General features: G+C 39.5%; 1 protein-coding gene across 1 annotated transcript; it reads right to left on the bottom strand.

Annotated features, from left to right (window-relative positions):
* Positions 1-5,692: 5,692 nt before the first annotated feature.
* On the bottom strand, positions 5,693-18,220 carry psen1 (presenilin 1). The gene is made up of 11 exons (XM_079573324.1): positions 18,038-18,220; positions 17,247-17,320; positions 14,882-15,228; positions 12,931-13,072; positions 12,221-12,288; positions 11,922-12,142; positions 11,624-11,722; positions 10,650-10,742; positions 9,615-9,788; positions 8,117-8,229; positions 5,693-7,077 (listed from the first exon to the last, which is right to left on the bottom strand). The coding sequence occupies exons 2-11, from the start codon at positions 17,280-17,282 to the stop codon at positions 6,922-6,924; spliced, it is 1,449 nt and encodes a 482-aa protein (XP_079429450.1). The 5' UTR covers positions 17,283-17,320; positions 18,038-18,220; the 3' UTR covers positions 5,693-6,921.
* Between the last annotated feature and the right edge of the window lie 5 nt (positions 18,221-18,225).

Here is an 18,225-nt window from a genome sequence, read left to right as displayed (position 1 = left end):
AGTGATGACAACGCGGCAACACCGTGAGGAAAAAGCTCCATTTAGATTCATTTTGTAGGTCTTAGCTTTCAAATGAGGCGTTACACTGGCCTGTCGGCTCCAGTTGAGAAGCTTTTGGATTTGGGTGAAGCCAAACTGGAGAAAATGCACGCTGTTACGGTGGGGGTTAAGAGGTTGAAAGATTTTAAAACACACTATATGATCCGTGTCTATACCACAATATATTTCACAAGCAATTGAGCCTATTAACTTAAAGTGTGGAAACATGTGTCTGTTAGGGGAATTATTTGGAAACTTAGCCACAGGTTAGAAATTGTCCAAATAATGTTTTTTTTTTAAAGGGGGAAGATCTATTCAAGGAGAAACCTACTGTCTCCTTTGATACTGGAGGGTTCTCGCTGGTCCTTCTCACTCTCCTACGATTACAGCAGCTATATATGAAATCCATCTGAACTGGCCCGACTTAAATGCATCTGACAACACTGAAGTCACTATGTTATTGTGAACATGTTAAAGGCGCTCAGAACGCAACAGGAAAGTGAATATTTGGGGTTATGAAGTGGAAACCTCAAAGCCACTCCGACGGCTAAGTTTAACCAGACGCCCATGCCCCTCCTCTGTCATGTTCACTTCAGGAGGTGAGGTTTCTCCCAAGCACAAAGTAAGTGCACCCAAATTATGCAAGGTTATGTCGTTGTGGTTCCAAGTAAAAATATAGCATACGTTTTTGGGATGTTGAGTAACTTTCATGGCGGTAATTAAAATGTTGTGGGCCGTAGAAAAGAACATGTTGTTCGTCTTACATGTGAGAAGCAGAATCAAATGTTTAACACCTTTGGAGCCAATTTAAAGCCACACATTTTGTATTTCTGGTTATAATAAAGCGCAATTGGGAGGATTAGCAGTTTCTCTGTTGAAGTAGTGCACAAAGCGTTCCAAGCCCAAAAGACAGATCTAGTTTAAACAATTTTTAATAGTTCAAGTCAAGTTCAGTCTTTAAAGTGAACTTCACATACTTTAAGACAGTCACCAAAACTGTTGTTCTATTTGGTTGCTACTACATCAAAAATGCATATCAAGTAATTTTACTTTTATCCAGACTTAAATGCTGAATTTATTTGTCTTTTTAATTCACTATTGGATCAAGACAAGCCTAAATAGCTTTGACCTGTGGGGGTTCCCCAGGGGTTGATTCTGGGGCCCCTCTTGTTCAATCTGTACATGCTTCCATTCCATGCTTCCATGTCTCCATTCTGACCAATGACAAGGAAACTCACTGCTGGGCCTTTCTACACAAATACATAGAGTCACCAATAACAATTGCAGTATTCACAGATTTTGAGGAAAGTGCAGCCCAAAGTGTCAAGCTGAAGTGCCACTTATGTTCAATGGACCATCACAGTTAGTTCACTTTGGTCTGAATCAGAGTCAAACATTTATAAAGGAGCAGTGCCGTAATGCAGGGGCTCAGGAATAAACATGTCACCTTCTCCCTCTGCTACTGGGAAAGTCAAATGGCCATGTCCTGACAGCGTATTATTAAAGCAGTCGCAGCGTCTATGTCATACCTGAAGATGATGTTTAGTTTGACATTGCTGGGTCTTATGATGTAAATTGACAAGGAAAAAGCTCCAAGCAAATGAGATGTTATGTCTAAATTCTTTCGCCTTTAATCCTCGGTTAAAATGTATGATGCCTGACAAAAAGTAAGAAGATATCAAAGAAAACTGTACATGTATAGTTCATTTAATAAAATGTAAGACTGGCTTTAGGGATGTCACGATTCTAAATGTTTGAGTCACGATTATTGTGTGGAAGAATATTGTGATTTTACGATTATTCACAACTATTTCCTCATCCTTTACAGTCCTGTCAAAAATGTTTACAAAAACAGAAACAAGACGTTTAAGGGTTGTGTAAATTGAAAACCAATTGAACATTCAGCCTTTCATTTTTTCATTCTTAATGCGTTTTCCTTTATTATGTAAAAAAATATAATAGGCCTAATAAAATGATGATTTAAAAATAATAAATAGGCAATAGAATGTTAGTATTAGCAATATCTAAAGGAAGCAAATTGGTGTGAATGTTTTCAAATGATATTCTAAACAAATGAACCTACTGTATATCATTCCAGGTACTTGCAGAGTCATGGTGATATAACAAACTCAGAAGCACATGGTTCTTTTGGGACTCTTCCCTTGGCAACTTGATGCAATTTATCATGCAAAAATGGATCAGAAAGATTTGTTCCCTGCTTAGGCCGGGTTTCTGACTGGAAGGAGTTTCTTCAGTCTTTACCAAGGCGTGACGGCGGTTTACAGTGGGTCCTACAATTCTTAACTGTGACAATAATACAACCGGTTAATCTTGACATCCCTAATTGGCAGGATCAAAATAAGTCAATGCTAGCTAATTAACTGGTGACAGTCAATAACTTTTATGCTTCCAGGTTCGGCACTGTGACCTTTGATTCTATATTTCTATGAATCTATATGAATCTCAACACAAATGCCCATTTTCTAGTTCGCACACGAGGTTTTCTCCTCTGTCACCTTGAAGATAATCGTGTATTTTTACTTTTCCCAAGTCCCAAAATAGATGACCACCCACTTTTCCATTGAAATCTAAACATACTCCCCCCCATCTAATAAACTCTTTACAGTCCAGCATGAAGCCTTTAGTCAGTAAGTGTGTCTTTTTAATCACATACATTTAATTAGCACAATGCCTTTCTGTACAGTTTAAGATTATCCACCTTTTCCTCGAAGACCTCCGAGCTTTACTGGTCGTTAAGCCTAGCCGTGGCTTTTAAGAGAAGCCACAAGAACTGCTATGCTATACATTTAACCTCCTAAAAGTACACATATGTTAGAGCGACATGCCTCTTGGATGTACAGTGAGTGCCAGTTTTAGCTTCCCCACTGCCCACCCAGTCCTCTCCCCTCGGGGCCAGTCTTTTGGTCGAAATCCGCCTCCGCACACGTTCCCATCATCTCAGAGCTGCCTGCTCAGCTTCCTGGCTTGCCGCTCCTTGGCGTTGAAGGCGTATTTTGTGTCTTGCAGCTGATCAATGATCTCCTTGGCCTCCTTCATTTCGCCGCAGAGTTGGGTGTATTTCTCCAGAAGCTCCTGGTTCTCTCTCCGGAGCTCCACCACCAGCTGGCTCATCTCCTGCGCTTGCTTCCCGCAGTGCACCTTGAGCTGCTCCATCTCGGACAGCGTCTCCTCCATGCGCTTCACCAGCTGCTCCAGCTTGTCCTTGTTCATTTCCGACATCCCGTGACAACTTTTGCGAGCAATTCAAGTCAAAATTTGTAGCCGTCCTGGTGGAGCGTGTTGTCTGCCTGAAGCTTATTGGAGACTAATCCTCAATGGGCAGTCTTGCAGTGAATGACATCCCAGTGTAATCTGCTTTGTGGGGCTATCCTGGGAGAGCTCAAATGTAAATTGAGACAAAGCACCACGTTGTACCCAGCTTAACCCCTCATTAAATAATAAAGGCAGTTGAAAAACTTTTTTTTCTGCCTATCATATTACAAGTGCTCATCATCTGTCTCATCTTTGTCTCTTGTCATCCTCATTATGTAACGTATGCTCGCCTACAGTGAATATGTCTCAGGTTTTAATTAGGCCTAAAGAAGGAGGGTAAAATTAGTTGTGAAACACTATCCACACACAACAACGCATTTGTAGCACTGGTGAAAACTTAAAGCATAATTAAAAAAAATGTTAATAAAGCTTCCCTTATCATTGACATCCAACTATATCAATGTGTTGCCATAGAAACACTTTACCATCATTGTGTCTTGGTTGAGGTTAAGGAAAGGAAAAAAAATGTGTTGTCTTTTACATCATGGGGTCAGAATTCCCCAAAACATCAGGAAATTTGTCCAAACTTACAAGATTTTTTTCATAATCATCATAATCAAGGGAAGACATTTTTAGTATCATCATTTTAACCTTAAAACTGGCCGGAAAAGAGTGAATTCATGTGTGAAAATCATGCTTAGACCTCTTGATCTCTTTGTGAAAGTTCAGTTTAATCCAGTTAAGTAAAGCTTCAAAGAAATAAGATTAGTCGAGGCACATCGGGTGAATTGATTATACACTACTGCCTTGGCCACTAAGGTACAAATACTTTATTTTATAGTTGAGTACTGTAGGGCAAATGGGTCACATTGGAGGTATGTACAGGATATGCGACAAAAGCTCCAAAGGGCTTCATTTCTTTTTTGCTTCATTTTATTAAAAAAGAACAAAAAATTAACTCAAATGTATACCCCTTGCATAACACACACAAATGCATGTGAAAGACAGAGCGAAGCCAGTCAACCAACAATCACTAAATACAAAACTCAGAACAAATGAAACATTGTCCCCCCCCAGGTTTTGTCTTTGCAAACACGAGTGCAACAAAAAGAAAGTCAGTGCCCCTTTCCTCCTTCACCAGCGATACCATGACGAAAAAGCTAATCTGGGTTTTTTAGCTTATCTTTTCTTTTTTTTTTTTTATAAACAAACCTGACTTTTTGGTTAGTGACATCTCCACATTGTTTCACATTTAAAGGAATACATCTTTTTTTTTTTTTTTTTTTTGCAAAGTGTACAGACTTGTGTCTCAAAATAAAGAAAAAGGTAAATTTCGGATTTATCTGAAGGGACAACAGGTGTGAAATACCAAAATCACTGCAAATGACTGGTGATTTGGTGTGTGGTTACCCCCTGCGAGTGGAGCAGATTATGCCTCATTTGTGGCCAAAAGGTTCACCCATTAGTCACCCAAAAAATTCAATACAGATGACAAGGGGAGGATCATTTTTAATAATTTGGTCCGGTATTTTGAATCAGCTGTAGAGCTTTTCATGTTGCTGCTTGAACCACAGAATGAATGACTTTTGGCTTAATCTGCACCGTTACACAGGAAAATCCCCTCATCGACACGTACCTGCATTTATATAGACCTGTCACAATAATTACTATATTGACTTAACGTTCAGTAAATGACAAACACTGTATTTTTGGGATCAATATTTATCAAAAGTAGATTAAGATTTTTGTAAAACTTGAACAATTTCACCAAAGTAAATTGTTTTTCACCGTTTCTTGTTTATTGCAACGTATGTGTTATTGAAGATATGTTAATACAGACTTTAAAACAAGAGATCACTGTCATTTACATACTTTTACATACTTAGTTTTGGCGGCATAAAACGGTCTTCAATCGTTTCTCACAATATATTCTTGCCTCAATATCGCAAACCTAAAATGTTGTAATTGTGACAGGCCTATTGATAAAGCTTCCAATCACATTAATCACATAATTTCTGGCACAATTCTGGCTGTCTTGTTCCTTTAAGAACCCCCGAACGAAAGATAACTTGAAAGAACACCACAATTTGTGTGTAGTCAAAATTATTTTACAGTTAAATGTAGCATAGTTAGGAGACAGCACCAAGCTTTGTGACCACACGATCACCGCTTACAATCCCCCGGACAGTTATTAAAAACAAAATGAGGATATTGAAATTAACCCATTTCTGATCCACTACCGAGACGCCCTTGAGCAAGGCACTGAACCACTGACAGTCAGTACACAAAGCCACGGGCCACATGAGAATATGTGTACAGTTGGTTTAGAAAGTAAATCTTGCTTTATTATGCAGCGTTTTCCCAATCATACTCGGTCAATGGACTGTTCAAAGACGGCTGAATGCTTATGTGACATTGTAATTAAATCTAAGTAGGGTTTTTTTAATCAGTAGAGTTATAATTTTAATATCGACTGCCACACAATAAAGCAGAAATAAAAATACTTTCTGAACCCACTGAAAAGTTGCTCCCTATTGAGGCACGCTGTTGTGAATATTGAGACCTTTTTATGCTCATGGTTAGTGGAATCTGGTTTGTTGATGAGTGATGCAGCATGAACGACGCAGTGAAGAACAATAAAGGTTCTGTGTGCAAATGCATTACAAAAAAAAAAAAACATCGATGATCTACTCGGTAATGTTAGAAAGAAAGTAGTATGTTGGAAAATGACAACTGTGCAAGATCACTGTTACAAAGGCATTATCTTTGAGAACGTGCAAAATGGATAACGCGTGCTAAACTGGAGCAAAAAGCAGGTGCAGTTGAGATTTGCTAAAAGGAAAATGCTAAAAGGCTGTGGCGTAGATTTAGCTTATGGGACTAAATTTACCTGCAGTGGTTTTGTGTTTTGATGATTTACATGGTAAGCCTAAGTGGTTAAACAATGTTAATGGGGAAAGAGATGGCATTTGCTCAGAGCATAAAGAGGTTGTTTGGTGGCTCATGTTAAACTTATTTCACACAGTTTGTTATTATTAAGATGAAGCTTGGAATGAAAGCAAAATTAACATTTCGCAATGAGGCAAAAAGCTCACAGATTACAAGAGTGTCTATTAATGCAATGACGTGTGATTGTAGATTGCAGATACAATGGATTATGAAGTTTGTATAAAAGGAAAAGTCTCCCCTTTGTTTTAACAGCTTAACCGCCAGTGTGTCCCTGAGCAAGGCACCTACAGCGAACAGTAGAGCCGCTCAAGTAAAAAGAAACAGTTTGAATCCCAGCGGTGTCTGTGTCGATGTGAAGCACAGGGAGTAGCCTTTATTAAGACTGCCATGTTAAGTAATGATAAAAATTAATCTCTCAGGTCCGGTGATTACCTCTCGGACCTTGCTTGAAGAGAGAAAGAAAAAAAAAAGTCACTTAAAATATAAACTTAACCGTTGTTTTCTCTCCCTTGGCGCGAGAAAGAAGAGGCAGAAAACAAAACTAGTGTCCAACCCAAATGTCCTCACTCCTCCGGGCAGCCAGGGGGCGCTCTCGTGTCGTTGGCAAAAGAGAGAGCGGCGCGTGTTGAGGGTGAGATGGGTTTCGGAGCCAGCGTCCTGCTAAATGTAGAACTGATGTAGCGCCAGTTTGTCCATGAAGGGCCGTACCAAGTTGTCTGTGGCGAAGTAGAAGACCAGGCCGAAGAATATGGAGATGGGGAGCGCGGGGAGGGCTTTCTTGAAGATGGCCAGGAGCAGGAGGGTCACACAGAGGCCCTAGAGAGGAGATTAGATTAGGTTTTTTGGGTGAGCAGAACAACATCCAGTCAGCAATGTGGAGGAATAAACAATAGACCTAAAGCTCTTAGAGAAAGCTTGGTTTTTGATACCTATACTAAAATATTTGTTGTTTAGAACCATAAAAACAGAACAACAATGTGTGGAAGATCTGCAAAGTTACAATATCGGATTCATCACTAAATGTCAAGAAATGTGTGAAAAATGGAGAATAATTTGGTGAGAAATTGGGAGAAATTGTGGCAGAAATGAGCAAAAATAGTGTAAAAAAAAAAAATGGGGAATACATTTCTGAAAATATTAGGGAAAAATGGGGAGTAATAGGGAAGACGTTAGCAATGAAAAATTAGCAAAAATTAGGGAAAGAAATTGTGAAAACGAGAGAAAAAAAATAGGGCAAAAAATTTGAATAAAATTTGTAAAAAATAAATGGGAAAAATGGGGCAAACATTAGGCACAAAAAAAGTAAAATTTCTTTGAGCTGATAAAGCAAGTCACTTCATTGCTTTCAATACTTTTTCAAATACCAGTAGAACCTAAACTTTTTTTTAAATGGTACTGGTATCGTTTAACGGTACCTAGCCTTATTCCTGTGATAATCTGCCCATTTGGAGAGAGCGTCCTATCGTGATTCAATGCTCCTCTGTTTAATACAGTTCAAGCCTCAATTATAGACATGTTCCCCACTCACTCACTCCTATTGCTCAGTCTCATCACGGTCAGAGTGAGTGACAGGAGCAACCAATCATGGTAAAGTGTGAATTGTCAGAAAATACTAAGTGCACATAGATTGTGATAACTTGAACTCTAGGCTCTAGGAACATTTATTTTAGTAAAATGACACAGAATACTTGGCCAAACCATTGCCAAAGATGTATCTTGTTAGAGGCTAAGACCAAGACACTGCGGGGGAAGGCAGCAAATTAAACGTGGTGCGAGGAGATTGACGGATTGTACGAAACCAATCAGGCCTGAGGGAAACAAAGTGGCCATAATAAGCAGGTATACGGTCACTCACGATAAGTATGGCCACGAAACAGGCCAAAGTCGTATTCCAGTCTCCGTTCGCCGAGGCCTTTCCCACCAGCATACTGTAGAAGATGAAGTCCCCAAGTCCCAGCTTCACACCCCCTGAACACACAAAAAACATGGGACACCGCATCTTAGGGTGGAGTCAAGTCAAAACACAAGATTTCTTAACTGTAATTACTATACACACTGTATGTACCATAGGTTTAGACTGAGGTCCAGACGTGAAACCTAGCAATTGCCATGAATAATCGCTTCCTAATCTGCGCGGACTAAAAACAGTACAGTGCGGTGTGCTATAGCGGCGGCGTTTGTGTACAACGGAAAAAAGCAGCACCTAAAACATTCCTAAAATGTTTTATGGGATCTGACGGATGATGATTACAGCGCAAAAGGAGCCACTCAGACAATCTGGGGAAAGTTCAAATTACACTTTATAATAGGGACCAATGCAAATCGTTCACAACTCACTATTATGCATGTTACAGCATTTACCACTCGGTTATATTCAAGGGTTGAGCAATAGAGAAAACACGTGAAATCCCTTTTTGGAGCTGATCAGACCTGTGTTTGATGTAAGAGGATGAAGGTAATTTCACAATGGTACAACAAACGTGCGTAGATCAGCTTGAGGGTCAACCCCAACACCACGTTAGGAGGTATAGGGAACCAGAGCCCCCAGAGGAAACCTATGCAGCCACTGTGCCGGCCAGTAACATTGTCTCCAGGTAGTTTTCATTGATTGCCTGCACTTTTCCCAGAAATACTAACTATAAATAGTCATTCAAACCAACATTCAAGAGCTTTTTTGTATCTTGATCATGATTTTATACTATTAGCCACCCTTTATTACTGCTTTACAGACATTCCAGATAAGTAGAAAACGCGACTCTAAATGGTGCTATGCAAGAGTAAACATCAGACTTAGGGGCGACTGTATAGGCTTGGTTTGGCTTGAGATATTTATATTCACTCAACAATGTAAATGGCTATGACTGCGTATGTGGATAATGCTTTGTGACAGCCCAGTACATGGTTTTGTGGCAAAGACTTTGAGACTGGGAGAAACTCATTAGTGGTAATTATTGCATAGAATGCATGGGTCAGACATATTATATTTAGAAATGGTCTGGTGACATTCACTTTTGTTTCCACTGTAGTAGGCTCACTGTAAGAACATCTATTTGTAACTCAGGACAACTAACAATTCAATTCAGCTATATGTGCATGCTTTTGGAATGATGGGAGATAGTTGATAGAGTTGCATAAAAAGTTGTTTATGAAAAATACCAAGACTTGCAACAAGTAGAACCTGAATATCTTCTGCTTTGCCTCAAGATCCTTTCTTAACATCATCATTACATGACCATCACCTCTTTAGTAACTAACATAACGAATTATAACTAAATGTAACTTTGAAACCAGAACACTGCCCCTGCTTAAACCTCTGTTCAAAGGTTCTCCGCCAAACACTGTATTGTACTCACTCTCCTCTTCATCATCTTCGGGCGTTGGCCGTGCGGAGGGCATCTCTTGTACCTCTCTGCGCGTGTCTTCTGTGGACTGGAGGGGGCCGAGCTGGTGCTCTTGATGATTGATCCAGGTTGAGTTGAAGCCACCATCGTCCTGGGACGGGCTGGAGGGTTCTGGAGGTGCCACAGCTACAAAAGAGAACGACGAGAAAAACTAAACATCAACTCATCTGGTTTCAACTGAGGTCACAAGAGGGAGAATACTTAAGTTATTCATATTTCATAAATGCATTTGGTGTAACATTTAGTGTGACCCATTAATGTAAGCCACGTGCCTGGAGTCGACTAATGTGCAGCTGCTTATGCTGAACTGATGAACACTGTGTTCTCTGACACTATTGCTCCTCATGTTCATAAGAAGCCTGGCCTTACTCGTCTTCACAAAGACAAACCATAAACTGTTTCTTCCAATTCTGATGGAAGTGATTGACAAGAAATGATCAATAAGAGAAACACAAGGTCTGTCCAACGTGGCGGGTGATAATATGAAAAATGAAGACCTAGAAACAGTGTCATCTTCTCCAAATCAGCGGGTGAACTTGAACAACTTGAGTCGTAGCCATCCTCATCCCTTTCACTCACATCCTTTGGCTACACACATCAGCTTTGGGGACACAAACATTACTCAAAACTACCACATTTGCAAAAAATATGTGAACGCAACGTGAAATATTGTACCAGAAGATGAGCATGAATTATCTTAAACTTGGTGTGTGTAACCAGAAAGCCTAGACCACAATCAGTTTAGACAAAAATCCAAAACAAACAACAATCTGTTAAATTATGAGTGGTACAAAACTGTATTTTGGCCTCTCTAAAGTTGTTTTGACTGTGCAAAGAGAAGTTTTGTGGCTAGTGTTTTTAAGACTTCTAAACCTTGTATGTTTGTGTGAATGCTGAAAGTGCACTTTGAGAATGGCATTTAAACTCAATCTCAATGAATGTGAACAAAAACTGCTTAAATGTACCAGTGACTAATCTTTCTCGTACCTGGTTGAGCTTCCTGCGGAGGCGATGCTGCTTCTGTTGAGTTTCTTTTTGGTCCGTCAGTGTCGGCCATGTTGACGAGCCACACCATCGTAGCTGGGAAGAAAAAAATGATAATTTCAAGCCAAATTGTGTAACATTCCAGTTTATATGTGAACCTCTTAACCCCCACCTGAACCGAACACATTCTCTCCAGTTTGGCTTTACCCAAATCTAAACAAGCCTCAAAATAGCGATGAAAGCGAGGATGAAAACGCAACAAAAAAGTGGTGAGGAGCGAGAAAAAACGCACACCGGAAAAGCAGCAATAACGCAATATAAAAGCGACGGAGAGCACAACTAAAGAGTGATGAAAAAGCCACAAAAGAGCGACAAAAAGGTGATGAAAAAGTGATGAAAATGCAACAAAAACATGACAAAACTACAAAAACGTGACATAAAAAAGAGGCATAATAAAACAACAACAAAGCTTCAGAAATGTGACAAAAACGTGGCGACAAATAAGTTATCAGTTTTGAGGGTCTGAGCTTTCAAATGAGGTGTAACTGTGGCCTATAGGCTGTAAGCTCCAGTCGAGAAGCTTTTAGATTTGGGTGAAGCCAAACAGGAGAAAATGCGCTCGATTAAGGCTGAAGAGGTTAAGATTAAATAAAAATGTCTGATATCAAACGTTCTCCTAATCATCAGCTAGTTACTGACAATGCTATTTTTGCAATGGTTTAGGAAAATAAAGCATTTGTATTTAAACTTCATGTTCGGCCAAAGCGAAGCAGCAACATCTCTATGAAGAGCAGGTGATGCTCGTCCTCGAATCAGGAGTGAGAAGAGTCGAGCCCGCTCACAGTAAAGATTCATGTTTTTTTTGTTTTGTTAGCATTTTTCTCCACCACAAAAACTATTACAGTTGAGTGAAATGTTCAGCACTATGACTGTAAGACCTGTGTAGCTAATAAAACAGTGTTTGTGTAGCATCGTACAGGAGTAGATGAGAGCAGGGAAGATGGGTTCATTCCTCTCTTGAGCCGTTTCCACCAGGATTCTCAGAGGACCTTTGGGACAGAGCACTGCCAACAGATCTATAAGAGAAAAAAAACAGTAGGAAGATAAAATACCTTAAGTCAAAGTTACACATAGTTTGAAAATAATACAAATTTAAATGTATCCCAGGACACCAGAGAATGTGAAAGAATAATAATAAGAGAAGCGCTTTGAGAAGCTTGTAAAGCACAACACAGCCATTATTAGCAAAGGTTAACACAAAGTAGTTTGATTTACCGTAGACTGAGATGACTGCCAGTATGAGCCAGGCGGTCCACTCAGGCAGGTACTTGATGAAAACCAGAGCCATGAGCGCACTGATCATGATGAGGTAGGCCTGCTGCAGTCTCAAAGGGCCCTTCCAGTGGATACACATCATGCCCACCACGCCGAAGTTCCAGATAATCAACGCGATTGTCAGGAAGTCCATCGCCAAATTGTAGGTCTTGAAAACCTCTCTATTAGCCACATGGGGGAGACGAAAGGTTTATATAGGTTGGCATTGAGGGAAAGAAAAATGTGGGAGCGTGGCTTACTTGAGGTAGATGTAGGAGAAGAAAAACAGCAAAAGGAGAGAGGATAAGAACAGCCAGCCTTGGATTACCTTGAGAGAAAAACATCGCAAGAATTAGACTTTAACATGACAACAACATGTCGACACTTGTAGACATGGGGAAGCTAAAGAGCAGCAGCTTTAACCTCAAGTGCTTTTACTACACACTTGAGGATGACATAAAACAAACACAAGTGCAGGGCCTTTGTAGTGAGGTGAAAGGTCCTATATCTGTCTGTTTTTTACTATAAAAATGTAGTCCTTTTGTTATTGTAATTTGCAAAAAAATACCTCTGTGCATAAAACCTTTATATCAATAGTGAACAGAATAGTTGTTGTTTATATGACTGTGAGATCATTGCTCCCTGGAAGTTGTGAAACACGTCGGTCAGAACTACCAACTTAAAATGAATGCTTTCCCTCCTTTATTGTTTGTAAACAAAACAAAACCTGGTATAGGGTCTTTAATGTTAGAGCAGTGCATTGCATCTTGGGAGCCTACCTATGTTTCTGTCTTTCAGAGCACTCAACATTGTGGTGTAAGCATTAAGCACTGTGCGAAACTTTGCACTTGACAAAATATTGTGCCATTTTAGTTCCATTTCACATGTTTACAATTGTGATTGTGATGATAAAGATGTTGAGTCAAGACATAACTGAGCATTGTAAATGTCCAGACAGAGGAGGGAGTACCTTGTAGCAGCGATACTTGTAGAGCAGCACCAGCACCAGCGTCATGACGATGATGACTGTGATCATGATGGTGGCGTTGAGGATGGAGTTGACTGCTCTCTGCCCCACTGTCTCAGTGTCCTCTGGGAATGGAGTGTAGATCCTGGAACAGGCAGGAAACACCGGGATAAGAATACATAGAATTTAGCAGTACTTCATATTTCAGCCATCTCTCAAAATTAATGCTAAATGTATTGAAAATGTTCCATGTGAATAGAATACTGATTTTCTTTTTTTTTAATCTAATCGCAAACTTCAATGATTTTTTCCCCCCGGAGTCATGCAGCTGTTATTAAGCTGTAAACTAAGGGTTTTTGTTCAACACCGTGATTATGCAATGAATTGATACTGATTCAATTGAAAATGAAATTTGCTTATATTCACTCATTCGTTCCTTATCTTTTGTTTCCACATTTCTATTGAGGCCGGACACAGCCTGCTCAGTTCTCATTCAATCATTTCAAGTCACAAGCAACAAAGAAATTAACTAAAAAAAGACGATGTAAAATTGTTTGAGGATCACATGAGGTCCCCAAGTCACACGAGCTGAAAACCTCATCATCAATCTTGAACAGTTTTTGAAAGAATATACTATTTCTCTTTCAACACTCTGAAGATTCATGCAGCTTTAGGGTGTGTTCATAGTTGTTGTTTTTGGATTTTATTCTTTAACCTCCTGCTGAGCGAGTACTTTTATAGTTGATAATAGTTTTGATTCCTCTACGGCCACCGCAGTAAATAGATCACGCCTAAAGGGAAGCCAGAGGGCGGATCAGGCCACGGGAACCTCAGTAGAGATCCACAAAGAAGGTTTTGGACCACCTACAGACCAACTGAAATAGTCTTACAATTATACAGTAATTATAGAATGAGTTTTAATTGTATTTATTTATTTAATATGGGCATAGCAAGGACATTGGATGAATCACATGTATTGTTTTAAGTGTACTTATTGTCAATACTTATTATTTTAGCCATACAATTCTTAAGTTATAACATAAACTTAAAAATAAAATAAAATACTAATGCTAGATTGTCCAAAAGTATTAAAAAAAAAAAAAGTAAAAATAATGCATAAAAGTGCTTTAAAATATGAAGAAAAGAAGAAAAAAGAAAAGTCTGTCTAATCTAGCCTACATTAGCGCCATCTAGTGGCCATGGAGAGCATTGCAGATCTCTTTACATTTCATATTTTTGGTTCCTTTTTTGTGTGTGGCAATATTTCATAAATAATAAAATACTACTTTTAATTGTAATTTCTTAAAGATTTTTTGAGGTCAAAAGGTTTTGGGAGACATTGCAATACTAATATCTGGTCATGTTTTTGGCTAAACTTTACACTGCTCTATTATGTGGTGTTTCCCAAAGCGTAAGCGCAACCCCTGAGCTGAGCTGGGGGTCCCAAAATTACTTCAAGATATAAATAAATAAAATATTATGTGTATTTAATACAATTCTTAATTTAAAACAGCATATAGTATTTGTGAATTGAGGACAAATAAAGTAAACAATGTAAACATATTTACTAAACAGGATTTTAAAAAGTTATTTTGCTTGATTTTATCTATTTTACTAATTGGTGAAATTATTATTTTTTACAGTGGGGCCTCAGATTGTGCACAGGATAATTTGGGGGGTCATGTGCAGCCTGAAAAGTTTGGAAACCTCTATCGCAGTAACTTTCATTTTTCCTTTTGCATTTTTAGTTAATCTTATCCAGATCTTGACTATTGAGAGAAAAGATCAATCGGTTTGCCGGAAATACAAGCCCTCAAATTGTATATATTTTATTTCACATATTTTATTATTCTATCATTCTATTCTTTTAGCATTTCCCTGAGTGGATCAATAAAGTCTACACACTTTTATCGTTAATGTATGTATTCTCTTGTGTGTGTGTGTTCGCACTCACAGCCGCTGCCCGTCGTTCTGGGTGTAGAAGCTCACAGACTTGATGGTTGCCACGACGACCACCATGCAGAGCGTCACGGGGACGAACAGCATGATGACGTGTTTAGCCCCATATTTGAGGGTCAGCTCTTCGTCCTCCTCCTCCTCGGCCTCCACCACTCGAGCGGGGCGGGTCGCCGGGGGCTGACCGTTCTGCTCCGGGCCGCTCCCCCCACCTCCCCCATCATCTCCCCCTCCTCCTCCACCGGTGCCTCCGTTACCTGCCCCGGCCACCCCTCTGGACCTCAGCCCCGACTCGGGGGGCTGTGAGGGTGCTGATTCCGGAGAGGTGCTGGTCTCCTGTTGGTCCTAAGTCAGAAATAAATATGTATATTTTACTCATAACAAATGGTTTTGTATTTTGTGATATTGCGACTCGGCCCTGAACCTGAAACGTAACGTCATGCACCTAATTACTAATATTACGCAAATGATGGTAGAGTAGGGTGGATGAAGAAAATAAGGGACCTGAGCAGACTGTGGCGTTGACGTTATAAAAGCATTTGAAAAGTAAATGGAAGCACATGTGTGAATCCTTTAGGGTCCAACTTTTTGGGGGGATGTGTTATTTACTTGCTCATTCATTTATTCTAGTCTAGCAGAGCTTCCAGTCTCCAGTGGGAGTTTGCTGTCATCTGTTCTGTTTGATTAAAAATTACAAAACATTAGTAGTATTTTGAGGCCATCTTGTGTTTGCATTCCTCTGCTCCACTTTCACAAAGACAGGCAGATTTCCCAAAGGATCCCCACCACCACCAAGCACCACTTTCTCTCTCTCTCCGAGTACTGAAGCCTAAGGAAACAAGATGAAGAGGCGAACCAGGGAGACTGAACCAGAACTGTCAGACTGTCAGCAAGTCCAGACACGAGACAGCAGCTCCAACAGCGAGCAATTTGAGCAGGTAAACACGAAAACGCATAAGAATCTGCCTCTGGAGGACAACGCTGTGTAGGCAGGAGAACTCTTCATCAAAGGAAGGAGCAAACAGAGTCACACCAGTGTTTGTTTTCAAGTGGTATATTAGCACCATGAGATGAGCAGTGTGGACTGAATAACAGATGCTACACTGCTTAAAATGCACAATACACAACTTGAGCAACTTTGTAAAAATGAATGGACTACTGTATGATTACTGTTAACAACTTCAAAATAAATGATACCCTATGTTAGTTTCCTTAATTGACATTCAGTATCTGCCACACGTTTAAAACCCATGTGCAGCCAAGTGCTAAAGGCTGCTGCACATCATTTATGACAGAGCTCACCCTAAGCCGGCCTGTCAAATAAAGCCTACAATAAACAAATAAAACGTTTCATTTGCACAATTTTATTGTAATCTAGATAACATGTGTACATACAATATCACAATTGCCTTAAAAAAATGCCAAGTTCACGCCAAATACAACAAGTCACTGGTTAAGTGTGCACAAAATCCGGATTGTGTAACCAAAACGGATACAATTTCCAGGAATACTAGCTCGGGCATTGCATAATAATAAACTAATGGTTATTTTTAAATGGAGATATTGTTCACATTAAAGCATTTGGACACTACAGTGAGTTGGATGCAAATACCAGCTGTGACCCAGCAGCTGACAAAGTTGTTCTGCGTCTCATTTCACCACTTTTTTAATATGGTTTTAGCTAATGTTATTTTACGGACATTGATGGCTAGAACCATTCATGACAGATTTCTATGGTTTCACAAACTCTATATCTTCCAACCCGTTTCTGAGGCTAAAACTGGTATAGAATAATCTGTGTTGACATAACATCAGAACCCCCTACCTTCAGTGTAAATCCCAAACACTGTGTTGCTTTAGTTGAGAAAAGTTAAACAATAATTTCATATCATACATACAGTAAAGCAAAAGAAATGTACACATGTAAGCTGTAGTGCACATAACTGCTTATATTTTTTTAGCCACCAAAAACTGATTAGTACAGTACAACAAAATCTTTGCCCAAATATTTCAGTCATATCCAACTGTAGCGGATTCTAACATTTTTTGTTTGACAATGCTCAGCTTGGTACGAGAAGTAACAGTTCCATGATCTGTAGGCCACACCTTACGACAAGAGAGAACATTGTCCTGGTACAGTCGTATTCAACGACTCCAGAGTCTAAAGAGCATATGACTCATAATGTCTCTAAATATAATAATCTTCTCATAAGTCAAGCCAGAAATTACATCAAAACTCAACAACCAGAGCAATATGTCACAGGTTTTGGCACAGAAGTCCTGGATGACATAAGCAGGATATGTGGCAATGCACTACTACAAAAGCCAAGAAAGAACAAATAGAGAAATGAGTGTGTACTGACCATGTTATTTTCAACGTCTTCTGCATTGTTTGCCATGACCGTCTTGAATGCAGCTCCTCACAAACAACCCAAATCTGTTGACAATAACATGACACAGTTGGGATCATAACATGAAAAGTGATGGTCATTTTTTTATTCCAGCAACTGAACAGTAGGCAACATTTTTTCCATATACACATTATAATATTTACTAAAAATAACATAACTTGGCATTTTTTTGTGTATGTTATAATGCAGTGAAAATAATTTAAAACACAACACTGGATTTCTTTTCTCAGAATAACCTACAAGAATTACAAGTGCATTAACAGGCTACAACAGTATAAAAATATCTGACATGAGATGAAACAGGCTACCAACACTTTCTATTACATATAAATCTGATATACCGCTGCATAATGGACTGAATATCTGCACAATAACGCTCCTTATTCAGTACAACTTCGCAATACAAAGGCAGTACAATATATTGCCTCCCTGCTACACACCTGTAAATAAAGAGATTGATTTAGCACAATGAGTTAGCTTGAACAACAATAAAGTAGCCTTTCGTAGACATAGAATAGTAACATTTAACATTTATCTATCTGGTTTCGCCATCGGTGTGAACCACATCTGAGTTTTTCCCTTTTGGGTGGTTCACTTTGGGATTTTTACAGTTCGCTATTTGAGAACCGCTAAAATGGCTCGTTAGCAGCGGCGGGGCATTGTAGCCACTTTACAAAGGAACACTCGCACCGCTGAAATCAAACATCGTCCAGGAAAAGTCGTTGTGAATCCAGTGCTCGTACCTGTTACACGCCGCAGTTTGCTTTGTAGGTGTTGATTTTGTGGCGTGGTCTTTACTGCATTTAAAACCCGGGCACTTTCTCCTCTTTGTTGTTCCTGTCTCGCAGCGGTACTTCCGGTTGCTGGTGTAGCTACTTCCACAGATCCACAGGGAGCGTCCAAGAGCGAAACGTGTTTGAGCAAATATTGT

This window comes from Gobius niger (genome assembly GCF_951799975.1).
Source record: "Gobius niger genome assembly, chromosome: 16".
Taxonomy (NCBI): Eukaryota; Metazoa; Chordata; class Actinopteri; order Gobiiformes; family Gobiidae; genus Gobius; species Gobius niger.
Note: the sequence above shows the minus strand (reverse complement) of the source record. Positions and strands in the feature narration are given on the sequence as shown.

Bases quoted from the DNA above. Each gene is read 5' to 3' on its own strand.
- psen1 (XM_079573324.1), bottom strand. From the start codon at position 17,282: ATGGCAAACAATGCAGAAGACGTTGAAAATAACATG. The intron at 12,143-12,220 runs GTAAGCCACGCT...TGTGGCTAATAG, and splicing joins TTCTCCTACATCTACCTCAA to AGAGGTTTTCAAGACCTACA. The intron at 8,230-9,614 runs GTGAGTACAATA...TTGTGTGTTCAG, and splicing joins CGAAGATGATGAAGAGGAGA to GGGGTGTGAAGCTGGGACTT.